General features: G+C 52.5%; 1 protein-coding gene across 2 annotated transcripts in view; it reads left to right on the top strand.

The window, feature by feature from the left end:
* The first annotated feature begins 1,580 nt into the window (after nt 1-1,580).
* The window catches only part of HEG1 (heart development protein with EGF like domains 1), a 29,680-nt gene continuing 13,361 nt past the window's right edge, over nt 1,581-17,899 (top strand). The window contains exons 1-9 of one of the 2 annotated variants that reach the window (XM_065750703.1): nt 1,581-1,903; nt 11,467-11,673; nt 12,086-12,379; nt 12,831-13,139; nt 13,514-13,798; nt 14,104-14,436; nt 15,238-15,543; nt 16,289-16,606; nt 17,194-17,499. In XM_065750703.1, coding sequence (XP_065606775.1) covers nt 1,729-1,903; nt 11,467-11,673; nt 12,086-12,379; nt 12,831-13,139; nt 13,514-13,798; nt 14,104-14,436; nt 15,238-15,543; nt 16,289-16,606; nt 17,194-17,499 — 2,533 coding nt within the window. In that variant the 5' untranslated portion in view covers nt 1,581-1,728. The remainder of the gene's footprint in view (nt 1,904-11,466; nt 11,674-12,085; nt 12,380-12,830; nt 13,140-13,513; nt 13,799-14,103; nt 14,437-15,237; nt 15,544-16,288; nt 16,607-17,193; nt 17,500-17,899) is intronic. The other variant, XM_065750701.1, reaches the window with a different exon arrangement.

Here is a 17,899-nt window from a genome sequence, read left to right as displayed (position 1 = left end):
CGTGCTTCCTGCCTGTTGGATTTACAGCTTCAGAGGATGAGGAGTACTTACAGGAATGGGGAGCTGTTCATTTCATATAAAAAAAGATATCTCCAAATGTTTGAACTCCTGCCCTGCATCTTTCCCTCAAGTATCAGAAAACTTCTCAGCTCCTCACATAAGCTTTAACTCATGACAGTGCGTTCCTTGGCTGGGTGTTGGTTTCTCTGTCTTGTGGGTTAGTGCTCTTCCTACAGTGTGTTCCACAGGGAATAGGTAGGTCTGTTGACAAAGGCTGATGGAGGCCTGGAGAGGCTGTGGATGCCCTGTCCCTGGAGACAGACCCTGTCAGGCCATACAGGGCTCTGAGCACCTCATGGAGCTGTAGGTGTCCCTGCTTATTGCAGGGGGGATGGACCAGGTGGCCTTTAGGTGTCCCTTCCAACTCTATTCTGTGATTCTGTGTCTGGTGCGGCTCGGTGCTGGCAGTTCCCGGGCCACTCAGATGTCCCAAGCTGCAATTAGAAGTGTGGTTGTGATTTGTTGGTTTATTTTGGAGAAAAACCCAAAATAGCAGAGGACACGAAATCCCCATCTTTGTGTTCTAACAACTGGACAAGCCGATTAGTTTGCATGCTTGCGTTGCCTCATCAGTGCCACCTTTTGGGTGGGAACAAGCCTCTGAGAGTTTGGATTTGTCAGGGGGCTGTTTGCTTCTGGGGAAGGGAGAAGGTGGGAGCTGAGGACTGTGGACTGAACCGGCATTATTTGTCTTGTGTTTGGAGGACTGCCATTTGTCCCTGTGGTTTGAAGCATTGGATTCTGCATGGGTGGAAGTGGCTCGTGGAAATTCAGCCGGAATCTGAACTAGCTCAGGGGGGGAAGGAGGGGACGCGTGGGCATCCCACAGAGGAGGTGGGCGACAGGATGGGTTGGAGTCGTGGGGGCAGTGAATTGGGGCTGGGGGCTGCCAGCGGCGGCGCAGAGCAGTGCTGCGGTGTGCTCTCCACACAGCATAGCCAACAGCGTGGAGTTATGAAAGGGAATCTCAGAACAATAAAGGGAAATCCTCTGCCTCCCGTACAGCCCAGCCTGGGAAATTCACCGCCGCGAGAAACTGCTGCTGGAATTTAAAGGAGAGCGGGTCCTGCTTTATAACCAATAAAAGATTTGTAGTCCTTCTGGCGAGGGCTTAGCTGCAGCCTCGGTGGGAATGGAGTTCGGGGCTACTTAACGCTCACCGCGCTCAGCCGGAAAGAAACTTTCCGCTGGAGCAGCGCTGCCCGAGCCCGGCCGGGTTGGGTCTGCTCGGATCCGCGCTGCAGCCCGAACCTCTGCGGCAGCGGACACAGAGCGCTGCCCGAGCGGGGAGCGGGGCTCTGCCGACAATAGGGGAGGGATAAAAATAGTGCGGAGGAGCGAGGGTGGGGGGGCCGTGCGGGGCCGCGCCGGGTGATGTCAGGCTCGAGGAGGAGCCTCGGCCGCCTGCCCTTTTACTTTCGGGCGCCGGCACTTGGCCGCAGGCTGCCGCTGGCCGCCCCCCAGCCCCCCCTCCCTCCCTCCCCCTCCCCCCCCACTCCTTGCCACTATGGGTACCCCGCGCTGCTGAGGTCGGACCGCGGCCGCTCCCTCTCCGGGGCCGCTGCCCTCCGCCGTTCTCTTCCGATCCCCATCGCTCCGCTCCTGGCATGTGAGCCGCTCCCTCCAGCCCCGGCAGCGCACCCCGCTCCCCGTCCCGTCCCCAGCGCCATGCCGGCAGCCTGCGCCCTGCTGCTGCTGCTGGGGCTCGGGCTGGCCCCGCCGGCCGGGTCACTGCCCCTCGCTCCCCCCCGGCGCTTTCCTCCTCCTCCTCCTCCTCCGCAGCCGCCCCGCAGCCGCCTCGGCCGTCCCTGCTCGCCGCCCGCCGCGGGACACGGCCGCCCGGGTGAGTGGGGACGAGGGAAGGGACGGCGGGTCGGGTCCCGCTCCACGCGTGGGCTGCCCGAGATGCCCGTGTTCTCGAGGGTGGCTCGGGTTTGCTAAAGCAACCCACGGGGGAAGGCGTCGGTGCGTTGCTGGGAGTGAGTGGGCTTGGAGGCTGCGTGGGTGCCTGCCTGCCGGCACCCAGCCCTCTCCAGGTTCCCTACGACCTCTCCACTGCTGCACCCCCTGCCAGGCACTGTGCTGCGTGCAGCTGCTCTGGGAGCAGTCACTGGTTGGTGTTTGGCAGTGATGCTGAGCCTGCTTCCAGCACGGGCAAGCAGAAGGCAGGCTGCGTTTTGCACAGGAACAGCAGAGCTCGCTTTGGTTGTCACCCCGTAAGCGGGTTTACTTCTTCACCAAAGGAGGCACAGTGCAAAACCCTGGGAGTGCTGGTGTCCGAGGGTGATGCAGAGAAGAGCTGCTGGACACCTGCCTGCCAGGTGCGACCAAACCTCAGATTTTAGTCTGAACCTTGGCTTTTAGTCCCTTATGGGAAGAGAATGCCACGCTTTATGGCTAAGTTTGATTTGATTTCATTTTTTTTCAAGCTAGAAAACTTCAAGAATTGCGGTGAAACTGTACTGCTTGAGTTACCCTCACGTGCCCAAAGTGTGATGCTGTAGGATCACGCTGCCCCCGGTAACCCAGGTGTGTGGCTGGGGTTGTGCCTGCAGCAGCTCAGAGCTGCTCACCAGTGGGGTGTGGCAAACCTGGGGACCACGAGGCTGCAGTGAAGGGGGCCTGGGGCTGTCCTAATTGGCGACAGAGCTCCAGGGACCCCTTCCATCCAGCGTTGAGGCCAGCACTGCTCACCCACCCCAGGCTCAGGGAGATGGACTCTGCAACTGCCTGCACTAGTCTTTGTGTGCTGTTTGGTGATGGATAGCAAAAAGTGCTCCATTTCATCTCAGATTCCTATCTGGTGTCTTTTCCTGTGACCTCGATGACTTCTGAGAGCTGATGGTGGAATGTGTCGCCTTTGCTGGAGCCTGAAAAGCTCCCTCCAGCCCTCTGCTGGGAAAGGAGAGGGGGCAGGTATGAGGTTCACAGCTACAGGTGATGGCTCATCAGCCCTGAGCCAGGAGGAGCGAGGGGATGGGATCTCCTGAGCTGCTTCCAGGCCAGCCTGAATGTGCAGGAGAAACCCCTGTGCTCTGTATCCCACCAACGCTCCCACCGCCCTGAGGAGTCTTTCAGAAGGAGAGTGGGACTGAGCCCCTAATGCAGTCCCTGTGGAGCAAGGGAAACAGAGCTGCGTGGTTCCCATCTCACATATGGGAATAACACCCCGCTGTGCCCGGCAGGATGCCAGCTCCGTGAGGCTGGGAAATGAGGTCAGGAACAGCCTGGGAAGGAACTGCCTGGGATGGGGTGTTCACAAGGATGTCCCTTCACACTAGAGCGGTGTTCTGCCTTCAGAACTGCCTTGAACTTCTTCATATTGGGCTGCTCTGAGCAGTCACAGTGATGCAGAGAGGTGCAGGATGCTGCTTCATTCACAGCTGTTTCTGCAGGAGGATGCATCATTCATTCTGCAGGCTCAGCGTGGCTCCTTTGGGTTGGATGAATGGAAAAGCACACATGCATATGTGTTTTAGGGTCAGAAGCCTTCCCCAACGCAGCTCTCAGGCTGCTACCCCATCTGATGAGTCTGGGCACAGTCTCAGAATGGCTTTGGGTTGGAAGGGGTGGCCACAGGCTGGCACCTGGCTCAGTGCCTCTCTGCTTTCACAGTGGTGCAAAGAAGCTTTAAGGGCAAATTGATCCAGGGGTTCAGAATGTGCTCTGAGCAAATTTAAAGGTTGCTTGCTCATGATATTCCTCTGATGGTGTGCAATAGATGATCCATGGCCTGCAGCTGGTGGGCAAGCTTGTCACGAGCCCCCAGTACCCCAAACACAGGCTGTTATTTACATCCGATTGAAGATGTAGGTCACACAAAGTGCTTTTCTCTTTCCTGATCAGCTGAGCACAAAAGGCAGAATCCAATTTCCAGTGGAAACAGACCTGATTACAAATTCAAATTTTTATTTCTCTGAGCAGTTTTGCAGCATTTGCATTGTAATTTGCCGTTTCCATAAATATTAGAGGTTGATTTGCTGGGATATTCATCTGGAGCAGATGTAAGAGGGCTATAAGCAGAGGCTCAGGGAGGAAATGAAGTCTTAAGGGGGGCTGCCAGTAGAAAGTGGGGTTCTTCTGAATGGTGAAGAGGCTTGGGGAGACCTTTTGGCTCTCCGCAACTCCCTGAAAGAAGGTTGTGGTGAGGTGGCGTTGGCATCTTCACCCAAGTAACAGCCATAGGATGAGAAATGGTGGCCTCAAGTTGTACCAGGGAAGTTCAGGTTGGAGGTTAGAAAACATTTCTTCTCTGAAAGAACAGTGATGCACTGCTGCCCAGGGAGGTGGTGGAGTCACCATCCCTGGAGGTGTCCGAGAGCTGTGGAGATGTAGCAATGTGGCATGTGGTCAGTGAGCACGGTGGGAATGGGACAGTGACTGGACTTGGTGATCCTAGGAGTCATTTCCAACCTTAATGATGCTATGAAAGTGGGTTTGTTGCACTGGCCACCCTTCCTTCTCGCTCTCTTTGCCAATGTGTGTGCACAAGAGGCTATTCATTTTTAATGCCCCTGTGCTGTACCATAGCATCCTGCTACGACTCTTTGATTATGTAGAGAGCTTGCATTCATCCTTTCAGGCTGAAATCACTGGAATCAGAGGACAAGGAGAGAACTTTCCCACCCAAAAGGGAAATGATGTTGCGTTACTGAGCGGCCAGCCCAAGTTATATTATAATCTTAGAAAAATGCAGTTCCCTCGAGTAAAGGAAGCTCTGTAAACTTCAGCTCCTCCAAGCTGCCCACAGAGCTGTTGTCTGCGTTGTAGAAGTGCCGCTGTCAAAGCGAGATGCTCAGGAGAAAGTGGGGATAAGAACTAGTTCTGCTTACAACGAGGACCTGTGCCAGGAGCAGAGTGTAGTGAGGTCTGTAATGCAGGTGTTAACATGCTGGGTCCCATCCCTTCCCTGATGTTTGCTTTTTCCTTGGTGCTGTGCGTGGTGGCAGCTGGAGCCAGGTGAAACACCTGCGGGGGTTTGTTGATGGAGGTGCTGGGGTCTGAATTGCGCTCATATGAAAGTGGGGCAGGAGATGGTTTGCTTTTAGGGCTGTCAGCATTTAGTCAGAGAGAATGAGATGATAAACCCATATAAAATTCAAGAGGAATAGAAACATCTTTTATTCAGTGAACTAAACACACAAACCAACCCATCTCCCACGGTGCTGGTGTCCACATCCAGTCCTGCCGTGGCTGTGGATGAAGACATTTGGCGTTGCCTGTCCTCCATGCAGGAGGAGCTCTTCAGGGGGCGTAGGTGTACAAATACCCTGCTCTGTCCTGATGCCGAGTCCTTTGGGAACTAGTTTTGCAGACAGTGTCGTGAGCATCTCCCCCACTGCTGTCAGCATCTTGGCTGTGGGTGATGCTGCACAGCTGCCAGAAATCTGCACTGAGAGCTGCAGAAGGTTTGGCTTTCTGTCCCAGAAGGCCCAGCTAGTTCCCGGGGCTGTCATTAGAGAGGGAGGAATGAGCTTTTGGCTGTGAAGGCAGTAGGGAAATGCCCTTTTTGACTCAAAGCTGATGTAGCTGGGGAGGGGCTGAGGAGTGGTCCCCTGCACCTCCCTTAGGATGTGGGGTGGCTGCCATGACACCCCCATGGCTAGCACGTGCAACTTTAGGATGTTTTTCACAGCGTACTTCTGCAGTCTTTGAGCATCATTTCCATTCCTGCCACTCCAAGGTTCTCTCTGGGATCTCCAGACTGCAGAGGAAGCTCCGTGCAGGGATTTTGGGCACGCAAGCAGCCTCCTGTGGACCCTTTGTAGCAAAGGAGGGCTTCGTTTTGCTGCTGTGTTTGCTCAGGAGCTTCCACAGCACCCTGCCTCTGCAGCAACAGGAGGATCTTGGGGACTGCACAGCACAATCGCCCGCGTCACTGCCTGTCGGGACACTGCCGGTAACACCCTTCCTCCAGTGGAAAATCTCTGAAGCCCTGAGGAGTGGTGTGAAACATCGCACTGTGCTGGGGCTGGGGTGCACGGTGAGGTGTTGGGGGTAGCCCAGTAACACGTTGCTGCAGCCCAGCAGGGCCAGTGTGGGGGAGAACAGCACTTCTGGGGTGTGTGTAAGTTGGGGTTTGGGTGTTGGAAGGGTTTGGGCTTCGGCTCTGTAAAAGCACGGGAAGGGGCTTGGAGGATTGCCCCAAAGATGGTTATCCACCGCATTTTTCAGTCATATTCGCTGGGGAAGGGTTTCTCAGCATCTCTGAATAGTGGTTTGGCTGAGACCGTGCCATTATTAGTAAGAGAACACTTTCTTATCAGGGAAACTGTAGCAGCTGGTAGCTAAAGCTTCTGGGAAGAAAGACAGACAAGAGCTGGCCAGGTTTGTCCCTGCATAGCTGTGAGATCTCCTGAGCTGACAAGTGGAGGTGGTAACACAAAAGGGAGGAATGCACTGAGCTCATGCCTAGCGCTGCCATGTGAACGCATGGCCAGGAGTGCAATCCTCGGTGAACAAAGCGCGTGGTTCGCTATCCCTGTGATCAAGGGCTGTGATTGTGGAACACAGTCCTGCTCTTGTAACTCATCCTTTATCTCGGGACTGGAGCTGGGCACAATTGTGTCTGTGTCTGGGGGATGAGGAGCAGGCTTTCGGTGACCGCAGCTCACAAAGGCGTCCTTAGAGAGCTCTTCACCCCTGGTACGGGCCTGGGAGAGCTCAAAAGAAAGAACATTCATCATTGTTGGATTTGGGTTTGGTTACAGGACTAATGTTAATTCTTTTGGGGATGTTATCGGCTCTTTCAGCAGATGCAGAATGGGGCTGCGGGGTGAAAGCGGCAGCCAGCCCTGCAGATAAAAGCCCTTTGAAAGGGACATTTCTTAAGAGAGAAAACTTGATCAGGGAGCACAGAGTCACCGTGAAGGTGTTTGCAGAGGGGTGGATAGGGGCAGCCTCACAGGTCTTGCTTTGCAGCTCCATACAGGGGCCATGGGCATACCAACCCTTACCACCCACAGGGCTCAGCCCCTGTGCAGGAACCAGGGAACCCATGGGTCTTATGAGGCATACAGAGATGGTGGGCAAAGGCCTGGCCTGGAGCTCCCAGCTCAGTGGTCTGGGGGCCTTTGCCCCTCCAATCCCATCAGCAGCCCTCGGCTCCCAGGTTGGCTGTGTGCTCCCAACCCATTCCTGTGCAATGAGGGGACATGTTCCTCCCTCCCCTCCCAGTGCAATGCTTAGAAAATCCCTCAAAAAACCCAAACAATCCCTCCCCCCCAAAAAAAACAACCCTATATAACAGCACAATCCTATTTAAGCCCTAATGTGGCACCAAACCCCTGTTCAGCGCCGTCTGCTCCACTTGTTCCACTGCCATGGCTCTGGTTTAAACTGAGCTCTGTGGCTGTTGCTCTCTCCCCCACTGTAGGCACAGCTCGTGTGCTGGAAGAAGGGCTCACACTGCTCCTGCCCCATTCCATCCCAAACTGAGTGGGCTCCCTGGCATCCTGGTCAGCCCAACAACGCCTGTGGTTGGTTTTTCTTCCCTGCAAGCTCTGCCTAAGTCAAACCTGAGGCACTGAGCTTATGCCGGGAGTAAATAAGCTGCATTCAGTGACTTCTGTTACACATGAGGTCAGGCGGAATGAGCTAATGCTCCCTCCTGGCCCTGAATGAAATGAAAGGCTCGGAAAGCAAAGTGGAGTCCCACGACACGTGGGCTGCTCTCACCCCACCTCAGAGCAGCCCCTCTGCCCTGATGGGCCACGAGCACATGTGGGGCAGCTGCCGGGAGGCTGCATGCCCTCGTTAGCATTCAAAGAGTAATTAATCTGGCCTCACCAGCAGCAGGGCCACCTTCCTCTGAACTATTGTCCTAGCGAGCCCTGGGTAAGATTCATAACGATCACAAACCCTGCAGACAAACTCTGCTGTTCCAGTATTTCCTTATTTGTGAGGAAGGGCTGTCTTAGGAGCAAAGTTGTGAGCCCTTCAGAGCCAGCAGCAGCCTTGTCCTGCACACCCAACCCTCATTCCACCTCCCCTCGCCAGCGCTGTGCATGCTTACGGAGCTGCTGTAGCTCTTTTATTTTTTTCCTTTTTTTTTTTCCCAATTTTTTTTTTTCTTTTTGCAGCCAGGATGTTTTTTCTTGCCTTTTTATTGTTCCAGTGACCTAGCAACTGCGCTGCGGTGGAGCCCTGCCAGCAGACTTCCTCCCCGCACCGTCTGACGGTCTCCAGCAGCACTGTCCTCAGATGGGTCGCTCACGGCTCTGCCCAGTGCTGGTGGCTTTACTCAGGAACGCTCCAGGGAGACCTTAAATCCCTGGAAAGAAGAGTGAGGAGTGCTGCGTGGGTGACTTTTCCTGGTGCATTGCTGTCGGGGAGCAGCCTGGAGGATTTAAAGAGGGAGCGAGGTGTCTGGCAGCTGCGTGCTTCTGGCTCTAGGGGGCTTTGTTGGAGTTTTTGTGTGGGTATGGGGAGCTTATTCGAAATAGATTTGTATTTGAGAGTGTTTTCTAAGGGCTTGACTGTAAAACAGGGCTTTTTGAAGTTCAGTTTGCAAAAGCTGTGTGAAAGCCTCAGCTGATGGTTAGAGGCTCAGGGTGCTGCTCTGACTCTGGGTTGGTGACGTCCGTCAGCGTGGGTCCCAGAGACCTGTGTGTGAAGCCCACAGAGTCCAAGCAGATGAACAGGAGGTGCAGGTTCCTGGGCTGGAGCTGGGACCTGAGTGGTGGTGGCACTGTTTGGAACAACAAACGGAGCAGCTGGAAAGCTCAGTTGAAGCAGGACAGCATCCTGTCCTCGCAGCTCAGGCTTTGTCCGTGGCCTTTGGAAGCAGCCCCTGGTTTGTGTGTGCTCTTTATTTCGAACTACCCTCTCTTGGGGGGCTGCAGGGCACTGCTCTTAAAAGGAATGACTGGAGTTTATGCTTTTCTCATGGTAGCTCTGAGCATGAGGCACTGGAATCACGAGCAAAGAGTGACTAGAAAGGGTAGGAAGCAAACCCAGACCTTATCATCTTCAGTGGTTGTGCAGTCCCAGGGTGGGAGCGCAGCCTGAGCCCATCCCCCGGGCATCTGTTCTCATAGCAGCACGGACAGATGGACAGCAGCAAACAGCCAGCCACCAGCACCCCAGCTGCTGCCGCCCACACTGGGGGCCTTGAAACCCGCGTGGAGGGGGAAAGCGGCTGCAGTGTTGAAAGAATTAGCGAAAAGGGTTAAGCGCGTGTGGTGAAAAACCTCTTGCATTCTTCCCGTGCTTAACGCACACGAGGGACCTGCTCGAAGCAACATTATCGGCGTGTTTACACTGAGCTGACCGGTCCCGAGCATGAACATTTCTTTAAGCTCCGGTTTTCCTCCTCCCCCCCGCTCCTCGAGCTGCTCCTTTCAGGGCAAGAACAAGGAAGGAAACTGAAAATCCCAGTGCGCCCTGGAAGGTCCAGATTTAGGGCTGCAGCTTTTGTTCGCACAGCCCCGCTTGGCTCCGAAGCGGCCTCCGCCCATGATCCCAACATCCGCAGCCGCGCTCCCCACGCAGCACCGTGCCCCTGCTCCTCCTCCTGCTGCTGAAGCCCTACTCCTTCCTCGGCTTTGCCTCCCGCCAGCCGGGAGTTTTCTAAGTTTAGATGACTTTTTCCCCACCCCGAACCTCGGGTGATGCTGAGATGATGCAACTCCGCAGATGTGGGCTCTGCACTTGCAGCCACGTTGCCACCGGAGGAGGCTGCGTTGCATTGCGTTCGGCTGAGCGTGGGATGGTGCTGAGGATGTGTGTGGGATGCTACAGTGCTGTGGTTTTTGGTGTTGTGCTGCCCCATGGCTGAGGGTGCAGCTAGGGCTGAGCCTTCACCACCTGTCCCTGCATAGAATCATGGATGTGAGCCAGCAGTGTGCCCGGAAAGCCAGCCGTGTCCTGGGCTGCATCACGAGGGTAAGGGAGGGGATCCTGCCCCTCTGCTCTGTGCTGTGAGAGCTCACCTGGAGCACTGCGTCCAGAGCTGGAGTCCTCAGTACAGGAGAGACACGGACCTGCTGGAGTGCAGCCAGAGGAGGGCCACAAAAATGATCCCAGGGACGGCACAGCTCCCTGTGAGGACAGGCTGAGAGCTGGGGCTGTTCAGCCTGGGAAAGAAAAGACTCCAGGGAGAACTGAGAGCGGCCTTTCAGCATCTAAGGGAGGGCTGTAAGAAGGAAGGGGGCAGACTCTTTAGCAGGGTCTGCTATGGTAGTATAAAGGGAAGTAATTTCAAACTGAAGGAGGGGAGATTTAGATTGCACACAAGGAAAAAGTGTTTTATAATAAGGGTAGTGAAGCAATGGAACAGTTTGCCTTGAGAGATGGTGGATGCTCCATCTCTGGAGACATTCAAGGTCAAACTTGGATGGGGCTCTGAGTACCTGATAGAGCTGTAGGTGTCCCTGTCCACTGCAGGGGTGTTAGACCAGGTGGTCTTTAAAGGTCTCATCCAATGAAAACTGTGTTGTTAAGGTTGAGTTCATTAAGGTTGGAAAAGACCTCTAAGGTCACCAAATCCAATCCCATTCCATCCCTACCATGCCCACTGACCACGTCCCTCAGTGCCATATCTCCATTGTTCTTGAACACCTCCAGGGACAGTGATTCCACCGCCTCCCTGGACAGCCTGTGCTGCCATTTCACAACACTCAGCCAACCCAAGGTTTTGGGAAATCTGCTGGAATCTGATCTGTTTATCCTGGCCTAAATTAGTTCCCCAAGCCAGCCAGCTTGCTATTGCTTGCAAAGAGAGCCTCTTGCAGTCTTGCTCTGCCTGGTGAGCATCAGGACTAGTTTTAATGGGAAATACAAACACTGATCCCGCAGGTGGCATGATGGCTTTGGGCTGGGGGCAAAATATTTCACCTGATGGCTGTGGTCATGTGGAGTTTAAAGGTAGGATGTGGTTGGAGCACGTAGGGATCAGTGTTCAGATGATTTCTTTGGGTTCCCTGTGTTGTACACCAGGCTGTTTGCTGGAGGTTTGGGGCTGAGGCTCTTACTATTGTTTTCAGAGGGACTTTGGAGAAGTGGAAATTGCACTGGTGGCTCTTGTGCTCACGGTCACCTGTGTGCTTCTGGAAAGGCTGCAGAGCACTGGACACCAAGGTGATCTGCACCACAATGTCTCCTCTTTGTCCTGTGATGGGCATGTGGATCCTGACTTTTTATTTTTGCTCTCCTTTAAAGATTTATTCCTCCTCACACACACAAAATATGTGGGGGTTCTGAATGCCATTGCTTCTGCACACAGAGGTGGGTTTTGACATTTGGCACCATGGACCAATCCAATTTACACTGGTGTGAATCAAAAACTAAATGTCATGGCTGTGTGTTATGATTGGGCAAAACTTTCTCTAGCACAAATGAGCTCAGAGCCTGGCCTCACACATCAGCAACGATGGGATTTTCATTTTTCTTCACTCTTCCTTTCAGTCATCGACAGTGGTCATCAGATGAGGAGAAGCCTGGACATGACCATGAGAACCTCCAACTCTCTCATGGAGGACATGGAGCCTACCACAGTGCTTGGCAGCAGGCAAGGGGCAGAGCACTCTGTTCCCCCTGCCAGCACCAGGACTTTCTCCCTGCAACAAGTTGGGGGCATGAGGAGCAGCCCCCCTGGCCCTGGCCCCCCTCCTGGTGAGTTCTGAAGTTCAGATTCCCAAGTGCTGCTTGCCCTTGTCCCTATTTCCATATTTTCCTTATCACCCTTGGGTGAGAAAAGTGTCTCACTGGCACTTGCTGGGTGTCCTGGCAGAGCACGCCCCACCTTGCACATTTTTAGAGGTTTGCAACAAATCCAGATATCTCTTGTTGTGCACAAATGCAGACAGGTTTTGGAATACTGACATGTTTTGGTGATGGAAACCCTCTGTTCCCAGCTGTCCCTCTGGCAGCGTGTTCTATGATAAATACAGGAAATGTGGGAAATGCTGCTGTGACCCTATGTATTGCTTAAGGTAGCACTGGGTACCACTATGGGTGATGCTGCTGCAACCTTGACCTGGTCAGCAGGAAGATTAATTTCTCTCTTCTCTCTTGCTCTTTGCAGCTGCTGGAAGCCAGGCAAGAGGCAGGAGGGCACTGGCTTCACCTGGTCACCCTATAGACACAGACAGGACACTGACACCGGGACCATCTCTGTCCTCATCCCCAGCATTGCAGACCCACGGTGTGCTCCCCAGAACCCCTGTGCCCAGCTCACCGGGTCAGCCCCCCTCCTCTCCCCATGCTATCAGCATCCAGCCTGGTGCAAGAGGCATCACACTGCATCCTGAGGATGTTGCACTGAGTTCCACAAGCCCTGAGCTCACAGGATCACCTGCCTCCAAAAATGCTTCCAGAGGTAAGCCCTGATGGTCTTGTGTTTGTGTTTCAGCTTCAGAACATCTCTGGAAGCCTGTGTGTAGCTTTTGCTTTCTTGATCCGTGGCTGTGTTTTGCATGAGTTTCGTAGAGCCAGGCTGTTGGGTCAGGATTTGGAGTGAGATGAGTGGAAAAAAACAACTTTTCATTGAAACTTCTCATTGGGAGATCTGGGTGTGAGCCTACCATTGGTAGGCTTTTCCATGGGGGCTTTGGTGCAGTGCTTTCGTGGCAGTGAGCCACAGTTCTGAGCAGCAACTTGGGTTACCCTGAATGGAGGAGATTTGTGCCTGTCCGGGAGAGCACTTGTCCAGATTGAAAGCTTCCTTTGCTTAATATGTGTACGTGTAGTGTAAGCATGTAGTGGAAGAAAATGGATCCATCTGTTTATAATTTCATACACATAAATCCAGCTCTTTTATTGTGCCATAGCCGCCAGAAGCAGCTACCAACCATCCAATGTTTCATCACTGGAGAAGAGGATTTGGGGTTTCCATGCCACCAGTGACTCCGTGTTCACCACAGCCACCAGAGGCACAGGGAGGACATTGCAGTCTCTGCCCGCCAGCACCACCCTGGTCCATCCAGCAGAGATTTCCACCTCTGGTGACAAAACCACTGATCCTCCAGACTGGACCCAGTCCCCTGGGCTGCCTCTGGGAGCAGGGGCTGGTGGTGGCACAGGGTCCACCATGTCCTCCACAGACCTGCTGCTTGCTGACTCGGGCAGCACTTCCACGCGTGAGTTTTGATGGCTAGCTGTACAACTCAGAACATTATTTGAAGAGTCTTTATAAACAAAATACATCCTTTCTATTTTAAAGAAAGGAGGAATAATATTGTACTTGGCACATTCTGTGCATTTAAAAACATTTCACAGAAATGAAAGTATGGATAAATATTATCCTAGTTGGAAGGGAAGGATAGATTTTCTTTGAAAACTTTCAGTAGAATTTTGCAAGCCATCACTTCAAGAGTTCCTATGTGGAGATTGGTTTTTCCCTGCCCTAATGATTTCCCAGTAGTAAATATTCACACATACATTGTCTGCTGGGATGAAACCTTTCCAGCTGTTTCAGTTTGTGCAGTTTTCTATTTCTTTTCTCCTTTTTCAGGCTCTCATGGCAGTCAAGAACCCAAGAGCATCCCAGCTGCTGGAGAGGTGATGCTGCACTCAGATGCATCCCCTGTGCTCTACAACGTGACAGTGGGAACAGTGGGTTCCTCCCTGAGCTCTGCCACCAGTCCTGACCCCACCAGCATTTTGGGGGTCACTTTGTCCTCCTCAGGAGCTGGGACACATGGAGCTGGCAGCTGGCAGGGAGGCACAGGCCTCACTGTGTACCCCCGACAACCTGTGCTCGCCAGCTCGCTCTCTGCCTCAAGACATACTTTTGCAGGTAGGTGGTTTGGTCTGAAAGGCGGCTGCTGTGTGGTTGAGTTGGGTTTTGTATCGCTGAGTTTGCATTGTTCTCCTGTAGATAACACCATCAGTTGGTGCTGGACGTGTGGCTGCACTGGGACTAGGGGAAACTTGGGAGTGGTGTTCAGCTTTTGGTTGGAAAACATCAGTGGCCTAGTTGTTCTTGAAACTCCCATATTGAGAAAAGCAATCACTGTTTATAAATAGATGTATATATAAAGACCACCCATCGTATGTGTAACTCCATATGCATGGATCAAATCTGGTTTTCCTGTGTCTCAGATGTCAGAAGCAGCCACCAGCCAACAGACACGTCAACAAATGAGGAAGAAACCTCATCATCCTCTGCCACCAGTGCTTACATTCCAGCCATGACCACCGGCAGCGGGGGAAGACCGCCAAGGTCTGCCACAAACAGCAGTGGATGGGCAGCAGAAGTTTCTGCTTCCAGCAGTGGCATGACTGGGACCGCAGGCACCGTCAGATCATCACCTGCCTCTTCTGTAAGAGAGACCAATGGAGTGCCTGGATCCAGAGAAACCACAGCTTCCAGCCAGCCTGAAGCAAAGCCTTCACTGCTGCTGTCTTCCTCTCCTGCAGAAGATCCTTCCACAGGTGGGGAGTGAAAGGAGGATGGTTACTTAATCCTACACTACCTGCACATCTCAAAATGCATTACAACTATATAGAATATACTTCTAAGGAGGAGAAAATTTGGTTTGGTGTTTTTACAGAAAAAGAACGCATATGAAGAGTTTCCTTGGGCCAAGAAAAATTTACTTTCAAATCATTTTGAAATTCTTTGCTATTTCTTTGACAAGAGAACTAGGCAAGTGGAGATCATGTCCCTGCGATCCCAGGGACCAGACTTCAGATCCTGTGTTGTTTCCCATGGGCCATGCTGCTTCCCAAAACCCGAACCAGCTTTAGGCCAATTTGAATGTGGTCTCAGGTCCTTTGTTCTGTTCTTTGCTCCTGGACCTGGTTGCAGTGCTGAAGGAATCCAGTCCCTCTGAGCCCATTCCTTCATGACCTGTTCTCTCTGACCTCTTTGCTGCTCAGCGTTGTGCCCTGTCTGAGCTGAATGCAAGGCTTTTCTGGCTTGTTATGAGATGTGTTTGTTCTAGCAGCGTGAAGAGCCCTCAGTCACTTAATGGTGAAATCAAGTGCAAGGTGTAGTAGTTCAACAGTTTCTACATAACAACATTTTTTTGTGGAATGAAACCACATGTTTTTACAAGCAAAAATTCTATGGGAAGGAGTTACAACTTTGGAGATTCTGTTTCTCTAGGTTGGCAGCTTCTGGTATTTTCTACCCATGCACGTACTTGCTTTTTCTGAGTGCTAGCAGAAGAAAGCTCATCTGTTATTTTTATAGTTTAGCATTTGCAAATTTTTTCTTTTATCATATCTCAGCTTCCAGAAGCAGCCATGTGCCATTTAGCACCCTGGCCACAGAGAAGAGAACTGATTTCCACACCACCAGTGACTCCATGTCTGCCACAGCCACCAGAGGCACAGGGAGGACATTGCGATCTCTGCCCGCCAGCACCACGCTGATCCATGCAGCAGAGATTTCCACCTCTGGTGGCAAAACCATCGATCCTTCAGACCGGGCCCTGTCTCCTTGGCTGCCTTTGGGAGCAGGGGCTGGTGGAGGCACAGGGGCCACTGCATCCTCCCCAGGATCACTGCTTGCCGTTTCGAGCAGTGCTTCTTCAGGTGAGCTCAGGCCAACCCTGGAGGCCTCATCCTGTAGACCTTGGATACCCACTCTGTGTGGAGAGGAGTGAGAGGGATGTCAGAATCATTTTGGTTGAATAATACATCTAAGGTCATTGAGTCCAACCACTAATGTAGCACTGCCAAATCTACCACTGACCCATGTCCCTAAGGCACCACATCCACGTGTTAAATACCTCCAGGGATGGTCACTCAGCTACTTCCCTGGGCAGCCCGTTCCAATGCTTCACAACCCTTTCAGTGGATAAATTTTTCCTAATATCCAAATGAGCCTTCCCTGGTGAAATCTGAGGCTATTCCCTCTTGCCCTCTTGTCGCTCATTCCTTGCAAGAAGAGGTCACTCCACCTCACTGCAACCTCCCCTGAGGTAGCTGTAGAGAGCAATAAGGTCTCTCCTGAGCCTCCTTTCCTCTTGAAGGTGCTGAGCAGTGCTTTGTGGAGGAACATTTCAGCGTCAGCACACCAGTAGTCCCACCTCATGTTTTGGGTGCCCTCTTCAGGGTGCAGTCCTTGTAAGAGAGCGTGACAGTCCTGTAAGCAGCCTTTCCCCAGATCCTCAGGTTGGAGAAGGTTGTGTCATCTACAAATCTTCTCCAGGTTTAAGCCTCCTTCCACCTTGTATCTGTACCCACTTTGTCAGCCTGAGGGTGGAGATAGAGGAGGGCGGGTCCATCTGCTTGTAGTTTAATATGTATAAATCCAATCTGTATCATTGTTTCCCAGCTGAAGGGGCTACAACGTCAGCCAGGGGAGGAAGCCTGCCTGATGCTTCTGTCACCAGCACGCCCAGCTCAGTGATGGCCTCCAGCAGTGGGAACAAGACCACAGAGTCTGTGGTAGACACCAGCGCAGGCAGCTCCGCTCCAGCTCCAGCTGGCACCAGCTCTCTGGATGTGGTCCCTCTGCTGTCTTCTGTGACAGAGCCCAGCAGGCAGAGGGATGCCTCACAGAGTGATGCTGACCTCGGTGAGCTTCCAACAAAGTCACTGCCTGTGTTTCCTCCTGGTGTTTCAGTACCTTCATCCTCACCAAGTTCTTCAGGTGGGTTGTCTCGGTTTGCCATGAAGGGTCTCCTACCCAAGTTCCTGCCCTTGCTTTCTGGTTTTAAGCTAGATTTTCCATTGTAATCACCCCAGTTTGTAGCAAAGGGAGCCTGAGCACTGCAGGATTGGTCAGTTATTTGCCTTTGCACTGAGGCAGAGCTTTTCCTATCAGGAAGTAGACAGCCAAGCAGCTTTTCAAGACCACACATACAGACTGTGATAAAACAACCATTTTAACTCAACCCTCAAAGCGAAGTCCGGGTTCCCACTGTCCAACTCTTAATATTTCAACATCAGGTTTTCAAGCATGTCTTTTTTTTCCCCCTGCATTTAAAATTCTGACTTTTTACAAGAGTGGGCACATCCTGAACTCCCTGGGCACCAGCTCATACCTCTGCGTTGAGCAGGACAGAAGTCCTGACCTGCAGGATGTGTGGATGGAGGTGGCTCTACCTGGACTGCTTACCTTTCTCCCTGTTAAACATCCCTTTGGGAATGGACATGTTCAGATTTTGGCTCTCGTTGAGGCCTCAAAATTGTTATTAATAGGAGATGTATATATGTATATCTATCTCTGCTTTGCAGTTCCAGAGAGAGGACAGTGGGTTTCTGGTGTTCCTACTGAGACTACGTACGTTCTGACCGTGCTCTCTACCCATGAGGAAAGGACATCTCAGGATGCAGCTAATCATGACACATGGAGCATGGTGGTGGGAAGCCCCACATCTCACCCAGACGTGTCCAGGGAACCCCACTCCAGTTCTGTCCCATCTTCCCCAGTGTGGCCTGTAGGCAAACACATCTCCTCCAGCCATGCAGCGTACACAGAGCCTGAGGTCACTTTTTCATCCAGGGTGTCCACCTACTTCTCGGCTGCTGCTGAACCTTCTAGTGAGTGTTTCTGAGCTCCACAATTGCATTTCAATCAGGACAAGACTTGCCTCCTCCCACCCTTGGCTCTTTCGTGGGGCTGAGGTTCCCTTCAGTGCTGTTCAGAGCTGTTGCAGGTGTTATGGGCAATATTTATAAGCTCTCATGATTGAGCTCATTGGTATTGTGTATCTGTCATGATTGAGCTCATTGGTATTGTATCTGCAGCTGTGGGTGATTAACTGAAGCAGCCTCAGAAACTAGTGCTGTATCTTCTTGCTATCATCTACTACCTGCCTGGGTTGGGTTGATAATTATAAATAGTCTAAATATGCCACTGTGCCTCTAATGGTACTGATTGTCCCTGTATATTTAAATCACCTTCCTCCTTTGGAGCAGACTTTGTCTGTTAAATCATTAT

This window comes from Cyrtonyx montezumae, unplaced genomic scaffold (genome assembly GCF_038088225.1).
Source record: "Cyrtonyx montezumae isolate F1298 unplaced genomic scaffold, pur_monq_1.0 scaffold_7, whole genome shotgun sequence".
NCBI lineage: Eukaryota > Metazoa > Chordata > Aves > Galliformes > Odontophoridae > Cyrtonyx > Cyrtonyx montezumae.
Note: the sequence above shows the minus strand (reverse complement) of the source record. Positions and strands in the feature narration are given on the sequence as shown.